Source organism: Oncorhynchus nerka, linkage group LG7 (genome assembly GCF_034236695.1).
Source record: "Oncorhynchus nerka isolate Pitt River linkage group LG7, Oner_Uvic_2.0, whole genome shotgun sequence".
In the NCBI taxonomy this organism is placed as follows: Eukaryota; Metazoa; Chordata; class Actinopteri; order Salmoniformes; family Salmonidae; genus Oncorhynchus; species Oncorhynchus nerka.
Genome location: NC_088402.1, coordinates 90,292,995 through 90,302,484, shown reverse-complemented (window position 1 = coordinate 90,302,484; position 9,490 = coordinate 90,292,995). Strand labels below are relative to the sequence as shown.

The 9,490-nt window shown below is 44.3% G+C and overlaps 1 protein-coding gene across 1 annotated transcript in view; it reads left to right on the top strand.

Annotated features, from left to right (window-relative positions):
* Positions 1–9,490, top strand: part of LOC115126216 (laminin subunit alpha-5-like) — a 323,432-nt gene that overhangs the window by 288,666 nt on the left and 25,276 nt on the right. The window contains exons 74-76 of the mRNA XM_065021107.1: positions 1,498–1,657; positions 4,208–4,332; positions 4,441–4,537. Coding sequence (XP_064877179.1) covers positions 1,498–1,657; positions 4,208–4,332; positions 4,441–4,537 — 382 coding nt within the window. The remainder of the gene's footprint in view (positions 1–1,497; positions 1,658–4,207; positions 4,333–4,440; positions 4,538–9,490) is intronic.

Sequence of the window (9,490 nt, the reverse complement as noted above, 5' to 3'; positions counted from 1 at the left end):
TAGTACCCCCTGTATATAGCCTCCACATTGACTCGGTACCAGTACCCCCTGTATATAGCCTCCACACTGACTCTGTACCGGTACCCCCTGTATATAGCCTCCACATTGACTCGGTACCGGTACCCCCTGTATATAGCCTCCACACTGACTCTGTACCGGTACCCCCTGTATATAACCTCCACACTGACTCTGTACCGCTACCCCCTGTATATAGCCTCCACATTGACTCGGTACCGGTACCCCCTGTATATAGCCTCCACACTGACTCTGTACCGGTACTCCCTGTATATAGCCTCCACATTGACTCTGTACCGGTACCCCCTGTATATAGCCTCCACATTGACTCGGTACCAGTACCCCCTGTATATAGCCTCCACATTGACTCTGTACCGGTACCCCCTGTATATAGCCTCCACATTGACTCTGTACCGGTACCCCCTGTATATAACCTCCACACTGACTCTGTACCGGTACCCCCTGTATGAAGCCTCGTTATTGTTATTCTTATTGTGTTACTTTTTATTATGACTTTTTATTTTAGTCAACTTGGTAAATATTTTCTTCTTCTTGAACTGCACTGTTGGTTAAGGGCTTGTCAGTAAAGCATTTCACGTTAAAGTCTACACTGTTGGTTAAGGGCTTGTCAGTAAAGCATTTCACGTTAAGGTCTACACTGTTGGTTAAGGGCTTGTCAGTAAAGCATTTCACGGTAAAGTCTACACTGTTGGTTAAGGGCTTGTAAGTAAGCATTTCACGGTAAGGTCTACACTGTTGGTTAAGGGCTTGTCAGTAAAGCATTTCACGGTAAGGTCTACACTGTTGGTTAAGGGCTTGTCAGTAAAGCATTTCACGGTAAGGTCTACACTGTTGGTTAAGGGCTTGTCAGTAAAGCATTTCACAGTAAGGTCTACACTGTTGGTTAAGGGCTTGTCAGTAAAGCATTTCACGTTAAAGTCTACACTGTTGGTTAAGGGCTTGTCAGTAAAGCATTTCACTGTAAGGTCTACACTGTTGGTTAAGGGCTTGTCAGTAAGCATTTCACGGTAAGGTCTACACTGTTGGTTAAGGGCTTGTAAGTAAAGCATTTCACGGTAAGGTCTACACTGTTGGTTAAGGGCTTGTCAGTAAAGCATTTCACGGTAAGGTCTACACTGTTGGTTAAGGGCTTGTCAGTAAAGCATTTCACGGTAAGGTCTACACTGTTGGTTAAGGGCTTGTCAGTAAAGCATTTCACTGTAAGGTCTACACTGTATTCGGAGCATGTGACAAATACAATTAGATGTGTCTCAATGCTTCTTCCAGTCAGTTGTAAAGTCATAATACTCTTGGCTTTAACTGTGTGTGTGTGTGTGTGCGTGTGTGTGTGTGTGTGTGTGTGTGTGTGTGTGTGTGTGTGTGTGTGTGTGTGTGTGTGTGTGTGTGTGTCTACAGTACAGAGAAATATATTCCTTATTGAAACTGTTCTATGGTGTACTGCCCATCTCTTTCACTACATAGGTGCCAGGTCCTGGAGGGTTTGTGGGCTGTGTGAGGGACCTGGAGCTGAATGAGGAGAGCATAGACAATCCCTCCACAAGCCTGGGGGTTGTTCCCTGCTTCCAGACCACTCTGCAGCCTGGGGCATACTTCTCCTCCCAGGGAGGACACATGGCTATAGGTACAGTATACCTCCTCTCCTCCCAGGGAGGACACATGGCTATAGGTACAGTATACCTCCTCTCCTCTCCTCCCAGGGAGGACACATGGCTATAGGTACAGTATACCTCCTCTCCTCCCAGGGAGGACACATGGCTATAGGTACAGTATACCTCCTCTCCTCCCAGGGAGGACACATGGCTATAGGTACAGTATACCTCCTCTCCTCCCAGGGAGGACACATGGCCCTAGGTACAGTATACCTCCTCTCCTCCCAGGGAGGACACATGGCTATAGGTACAGTATACCTCCTTTCCTCCCAGGGAGGACACATGGCTATAGGTACAGTATACCTCCTCTCCTTTCCTCCCAGGGAGGACACATGGCTATAGGTACAGTATACCTCCTCTCCTCCCAGGGAGGACACATGGCTATAGGTACAGTATACCTCCTCTCCTCTCCTCCCAGGGAGGACACATGGCTATAGGTACAGTATACCTCCTCTCCTCCCAGGGAGGACACATGGCTATAGGTACAGTATACCTCCTCTCCTCTCAGGGAGGACACATGGCTATAGGTACAGTATACCTCCTCTCCTCCCAGGGAGGACACATGGCTATAGGTACAGTATACCTCCTCTCCTCCCAGGGAGGACACATGGCTATAGGTACAGTATACCTCCTCTCCTCCCAGGGAGGACACATGGCTATAGGTACAGTATACCTCCTCTCCTCTCAGGGAGGACACATGGCTATAGGTACAGTATACCTCCTCTCCTCCCAGGGAGGACACATGGCTATAGGTACAGTATACCTCCTCTCCTCTCCTCCCAGGGAGGACACATGGCTATAGGTACAGTATACCTCCTCTCCTCTCAGGGAGGACACATGGCTATAGGTACAGTATACCTCCTCTCCTCTCCTCCCAGGGAGGACACATGGCTATAGGTACAGTATACCTCCTCTCCTCCCAGGGAGGACACATGGCTATAGGTACAGTATACCTCCTCTCCTCCCAGGGAGGACACATGGCTATAGGTACAGTATACCTCCTCTCCTCTCCTCCCAGGGAGGACACATGGCTATAGGTACAGTATACCTCCTCTCCTCTCCTCCCAGGGAGGACCCATGGCTATAGGTACAGTATACCTCCTCTCCTCCCAGGGAGGACACATGGCTATAGGTACAGTATACCTCCTCTCCTCCCAGGGAGGACACATGGCTATAGGTACAGTATACCTCCTTTCCTCCCAGGGAGGACACATGGCTATAGGTACAGTATACCTCCTCTCCTCTCCTCCCAGGGAGGACACATGGCTATAGGTACAGTATACCTCCTCTCCTCCCAGGGAGGACACATGGCTATAGGTACAGTATACCTCCTCTCCTCTCCTCCCAGGGAGGACACATGGCTATAGGTACAGTATACCTCCTCTCCTCTCCTCCCAGGGAGGACACATGGCTATAGGTACAGTATACCTCCTCTCCTCTCCTCCCAGGGAGGACACATGGCTATAGGTACAGTATACCTCCTCTCCTCTCCTCCCAGGGAGGACACATGGCTATAGGTACAGTATACCTCCTCTCCTCTCCTCCCAGGGAGGACACATGGCTATAGGTACAGTATACCTCCTCTCCTCTCCTCCCAGGGAGGACACATGGCTATAGGTACAGTATACCTCCTCTCCTCCCAGGGAGGACACATGGCTATAGGTACAGTATACCTCCTCTCCTCCCAGGGAGGACACATGGCTATAGGTACAGTATACCTCCTCTCCTCTCCTCCCAGGGAGGACACATGGCTATAGGTACAGTATACCTCCTCTCCTCTCCTCCCAGGGAGGACACATGGCTATAGGTACAGTATACCTCCTCTCCTCTCCTCCCAGGGAGGACACATGGCTATAGGTACAGTATACCTCCTCTCCTCTCCTCCCAGGGAGGACACATGGCTATAGGTACAGTATACCTCCTCTCCTCCCAGGGAGGACACATGGCTATAGGTACAGTATACCTCCTCTCCTCCCAGGGAGGACACATGGCTATAGGTACAGTATACCTCCTCTCCTCTCCTCCCAGGGAGGACACATGGCTATAGGTACAGTATACCTCCTCTCCTCTCCTCCCAGGGAGGACACATGGCTATAGGTACAGTATACCTCCTCTCCTCTCCTCCCAGGGAGGACACATGGCTATAGGTACAGTATACCTCCTCTCCTCTCCTCCCAGGGAGGACACATGGCTATAGGTACAGTATACCTCCTCTCCTTTCCTCCCAGGGAGGACACATGGCTATAGGTACAGTATACCTCCTCTCCTCTCCTCCCAGGGAGGACACATGGCTATAGGTACAGTATACCTCCTCTCTCTCCTCTCCTCTAAAATTATTTGGTTGCAATTTAAAATGTTTGTCAAAGAGGCCAAGGATTCGGAAAAGGATCTAGGAGAGACTATTATGAGACTATTGGAGAGACATTCTCTGGGATTATGAGACAGGGCAGAGCACAACAAAAGGAATATGACCCATAAAATCTGAAACACACGGACTAATCTCTCCATGTCTCTGTGTCTAGATGAAGGCCTGGTGTTAGGGCGGGACCTAGAGGTCCAGCTGGAGGTACGGCTGGTGTCTGACTCTGGTCTCCTGCTGCATGCTGGGTCTGGACAACAGCTCAGTCTCTACCTCAACCAGGGAGAGGTACGGTGAACTAAGTGTTCTGTTGTTTTAGGACAGTTTTCTTCTGTTTCAGACAGAGTCATGTGAAAGAGTGTGTATACTGACTGTATAATGTGGTGTCCTCTACAGGTGACAGTCACAGTGAATAGTGGTCGCGGAAACGTCTTCTCCACCTCTTTCACACCAGAGGAATCTCTGTGTGACGGACGCTGGCACAGTATCACAGGTGAGTTCTAGCTTACAGTTACCGATACAGGTGAGTTCTAGCTTACAGTTACAGATACAGGTGAATTCTAGCTTACAGTTACAGATACAGGTGAATTCTAGCTTACAGTTACAGATACAGGTGAATTCTAGCTTACAGTTACAGATACAGGTGAGTTCTAGCTTAGTTACAGATACAGGTGAGTTCTAGCTTACAGTTACAGATACAGGTGAGTTCTAGCTTAGTTACAGATACAGGTGAATTCTAGCTTAGTTACAGATACAGGTGAGTTCTAGCTTACAGTTACAGATACAGGTGAATTCTAGCTTAGTTACAGATACAGGTGAATTCTAGCTTACAGTTACAGATACAGGTGAGTTCTAGCTTAGTTACAGATACAGGTGAGTTCTAGCTTACAGTTACAGATACAGGTGAATTCTAGCTTACAGTTACAGATACAGGTGAATTCTAGCTTAGTTACAGATACAGGTGAGTTCTAGCCTAGTTACAGATACAGGTGAGTTCTAGCTTAGTTACAGATACAGGTGAGTTCTAGCCTACAGTTACAGATACAGGTGAATTCTAGCTTAGTTACAGATACAGGTGAATTCTAGCTTAGTTACAGATACAGGTGAGTTCTAGCTGAGTTACAGATACAGGTGAGTTCTAGCTTACAGTTACAGATACAGGTGAATTCTAGCTTACAGTTACAGATACAGGTGAATTCTAGCTTAGTTACAGATACAGGTGAGTTCTAGCCTAGTTACAGATACAGGTGAGTTCTAGCTTAGTTACAGATACAGGTGAGTTCTAGCTTACAGTTACAGATACAGGTGAATTCTAGCTTAGTTACAGATACAGGTGAGTTCTAGCTGAGTTACAGATACAGGTGAGTTCTAGCTTAGTTACAGATACAGGTGAGTTCTAGCTTACAGTTACAGATACAGGTGAGTTCTAGCTGAGTTACAGATACAGGTGAGTTCTAGCTTACAGTTACAGATACAGGTGAATTCTAGCTTACAGTTACAGATACAGGTGAGTTCTAGCTTAGTTACAGATACAGGTGAGTTCTAGCTTACAGTTACAGATACAGGTGAGTTCTAACTTAGTTACAGATACAGGTGAATTCTAGCTTAGTTACAGATACAGGTGAGTTCTAGCTTACAGTTACAGATACAGGTGAGTTCTAGCTTAGTTACAGATACAGGTGAATTCTAGCTTAGTTACAGATACAGGTGAATTCTAGCTTACAGTTACAGATACAGGTGAGTTCTAGCTGAGTTACAGATACAGGTGAGTTCTAGCTTACAGTTACAGATACAGGTGAATTCTAGCTTACAGTTACAGATACAGGTGAATTCTAGCTTAGTTACAGATACAGGTGAGTTCTAGCCTAGTTACAGATACAGGTGAGTTCTAGCTTAGTTACAGATACAGGTGAGTTCTAGCCTACAGTTACAGATACAGGTGAATTCTAGCTTAGTTACAGATACAGGTGAATTCTAGCTTAGTTACAGATACAGGTGAGTTCTAGCTGAGTTACAGATACAGGTGAGTTCTAGCTTACAGTTACAGATACAGGTGAATTCTAGCTTACAGTTACAGATACAGGTGAATTCTAGCTTAGTTACAGGTACAGGTGAGTTCTAGCCTAGTTACAGATACAGGTGAGTTCTAGCTTAGTTACAGATACAGGTGAGTTCTAGCTTACAGTTACAGATACAGGTGAGTTCTAGCTTAGTTACAGATACAGGTGAATTCTAGCTTAGTTACAGATACAGGTGAGTTCTAGCTTACAGTTACAGATACAGGTGAGTTCTAGCTTAGTTACAGATACAGGTGAATTCTAGCTTAGTTACAGATACAGGTGAGTTCTAGCTTACAGTTACAGATACAGGTGAATTCTAGCTTACAGTTACAGATACAGGTGAGTTCTAGCTTACAGTTACAGATACAGGTGAATTCTAGCTTACAGTTACAGATACAGGTGAGTTCTAGCTTAGTTACAGATACAGGTGAGTTCTAGCTTACAGTTACAGATACAGGTGAGTTCTAGCTTAGTTACAGATACAGGTGAATTCTAGCTTAGTTACAGATACAGGTGAGTTCTAGCTTACAGTTACAGATGCAGGTGAGTTCTAGATTAGTTACAGATACAGGTGAATTCTAGCTTAGTTACAGATACAGGTGAATTCTAGCTTGCAGTTACAGATACAGGTGAGTTCTAGCTGAGTTACAGATACAGGTGAGTTCTAGCTTACAGTTACAGATACAGGTGAGTTCTAGCTTAGTTACAGATACAGGTGAATTCTAGCTTAGTTACAGATACAGGTGAGTTCTAGCTTACAGTTACAGATACAGGTGAGTTCTAGCTTAGTTACAGATACAGGTGAATTCTAGCTTAGTTACAGATACAGGTGAATTCTAGCTTACAGTTACAGATACAGGTGAGTTCTAGCTGAGTTACAGATACAGGTGAGTTCTAGCTTACAGTTACAGATACAGGTGAATTCTAGCTTACAGTTACAGATACAGGTGAATTCTAGCTTAGTTACAGATACAGGTGAGTTCTAGCCTAGTTACAGATACAGGTGAGTTCTAGCTTAGTTACAGATACAGGTGAGTTCTAGCCTACAGTTACAGATACAGGTGAATTCTAGCTTAGTTACAGATACAGGTGAATTCTAGCTTAGTTACAGATACAGGTGAGTTCTAGCTGAGTTACAGATACAGGTGAGTTCTAGCTTACAGTTACAGATACAGGTGAATTCTAGCTTACAGTTACAGATACAGGTGAATTCTAGCTTAGTTACAGGTACAGGTGAGTTCTAGCCTAGTTACAGATACAGGTGAGTTCTAGCTTAGTTACAGATACAGGTGAGTTCTAGCTTACAGTTACAGATACAGGTGAATTCTAGCTTAGTTACAGATACATGTGAGTTCTAGCTGAGTTACAGATACAGGTGAGTTCTAGCTTAGTTACAGATACAGGTGAGTTCTAGCTTACAGTTACAGATACAGGTGAGTTCTAGCTTACAGTTACAGATACAGGTGAGTTCTAGCTTACAGTTACAGATACAGGTGAATTCTAGCTTACAGTTACAGATACAGGTGAATTCTAGCTTAGTTACAGATACAGGTGAGTTCTAGCTTAGTTACAGATACAGGTGAGTTCTAGCTTACAGTTACAGATACAGGTGAGTTCTAGCTTAGTTACAGATACAGGTGAGTTCTAGCTTACAGTTACAGATACAGGTGAGTTCTAGCTTAGTTACAGATACAGGTGAATTCTAGCTTAGTTACAGATACAGGTGAGTTCTAGCTTAGTTACAGATACAGGTGAGTTCTAGCTTACAGTTACAGATACAGGTGAGTTCTAGCTTACAGTTACAGATACAGGTGAGTTCTAGCTTACAGTTACAGATACAGGTGAGTTCTAGCTTACAGTTACAGATACAGGTGAGTTCTAGCTTAGTTACCGATACAGGTGAGTTCTAGCTTAGTTACAGATACAGGTGCGTTCTAGCTTAGTTACAGATACAGGTGAGTTCTAGCTTAGTTACAGATACAGGTGAATTCTAGCTGAGTTACAGATACAGGTGAATTGTAGCTTAGTTACAGATACAGGTGAGTTCTAGCTTAGTTACAGATACAGGTGAGTTCTAGCTTACAGTTACAGATACAGGTGAGTTCTAGCTTAGTTACAGATACAGGTGAGTTCTAGCTTAGTTACAGATACAGGTGAGTTCTAGCTTAGTTACAGATACAGGTGAGTTCTAGCTTACAGTTACAGATACAGGTGAGTTCTAGCTTACAGTTACAGATACAGGTGAATTCTAGCTTACAGTTACAGATACAGGTGAGTTCTAGCTTACAGTTACAGATACAGGTGAGTTCTAGCTTAGTTACAGATACAGGTGAGTTCTAGCTGAGTTACAGATACAGGTGAGTTCTAGCTGAGTTACAGATACAGTTGAGTTCTAGTTTACAGTTACCGATACAGGTGAATTCTAGCTTACAGTTACCGATACAGGTGAGTTCTAGCTGAGTTACAGATACAGGTGAGTTCTAGCTTACAGTTACAGATACAGGTGAGTTCTAGCTTACAGTTACCGATACATGTGAGTTCTAGCCTAGTTACAGATACAGGTGAGTTGTAGCTTACAGTTACAGATACAGGTGAGTTCTAGCTTACAGTTACAGATACAGGTGAATTCTAGCTTACAGTTACAGATACAGGTGAGTTCTAGCTTACAGTTACAGATACAGGTGAGTTGTAGCTGAGTTACAGATACAGGTGAGTTGTAGCTGAGTTACAGATACAGGTGAGTTCTAGCTGAGTTACAGATACAAGTGAATTCTAGCTTACAGTTACCGATACAGGTGAGTTCTAGCTTAGTTACAGATACAGGTGAATTCTAGCTTACAGTTACCGATACAGGTGAGTTCTAGCTTAGTTATAGATACAGGTGAATTCTAGCTTACAGTTGCAGATACAGGTGAGTTCTAGCTGAGTTACAGATACAGGTGAGTTCTAGCTGAGTTACAGATACAGGTGAATTATAGCTGAGTTACAGATACAGGTGAGTTCTAGCTTACAGTTACAGATACAGGTGAGTTGTAGCTTACAGATACAGGTGAGTTGTAGCTTAGCGATACAGGTGAGTTCTAGCTAACAGATACAGGTGAGTTGGAGCTTACATATACAGATGAGTTCTAGCTGATTTACAGATACAGGTGAGTTGTAGCTTAGTTACATATACAGGTGAGTTGTAGCTGAGTTACAGATACAGGTGAGTTGTAGCTTACAGATACAGGTGAGTTGTAGCTTACAGATACAGGTGAGTTGTAGCTTAGTTACAGATACAGGTGAATTGTAGCTTACAGATACAGGTGAATTGTAGCTTACAGATACAGGTGAGTTGTGGCTTAGTTACAGATACAGGTGAGTTGTAGCTTACAGATACAGGTGAG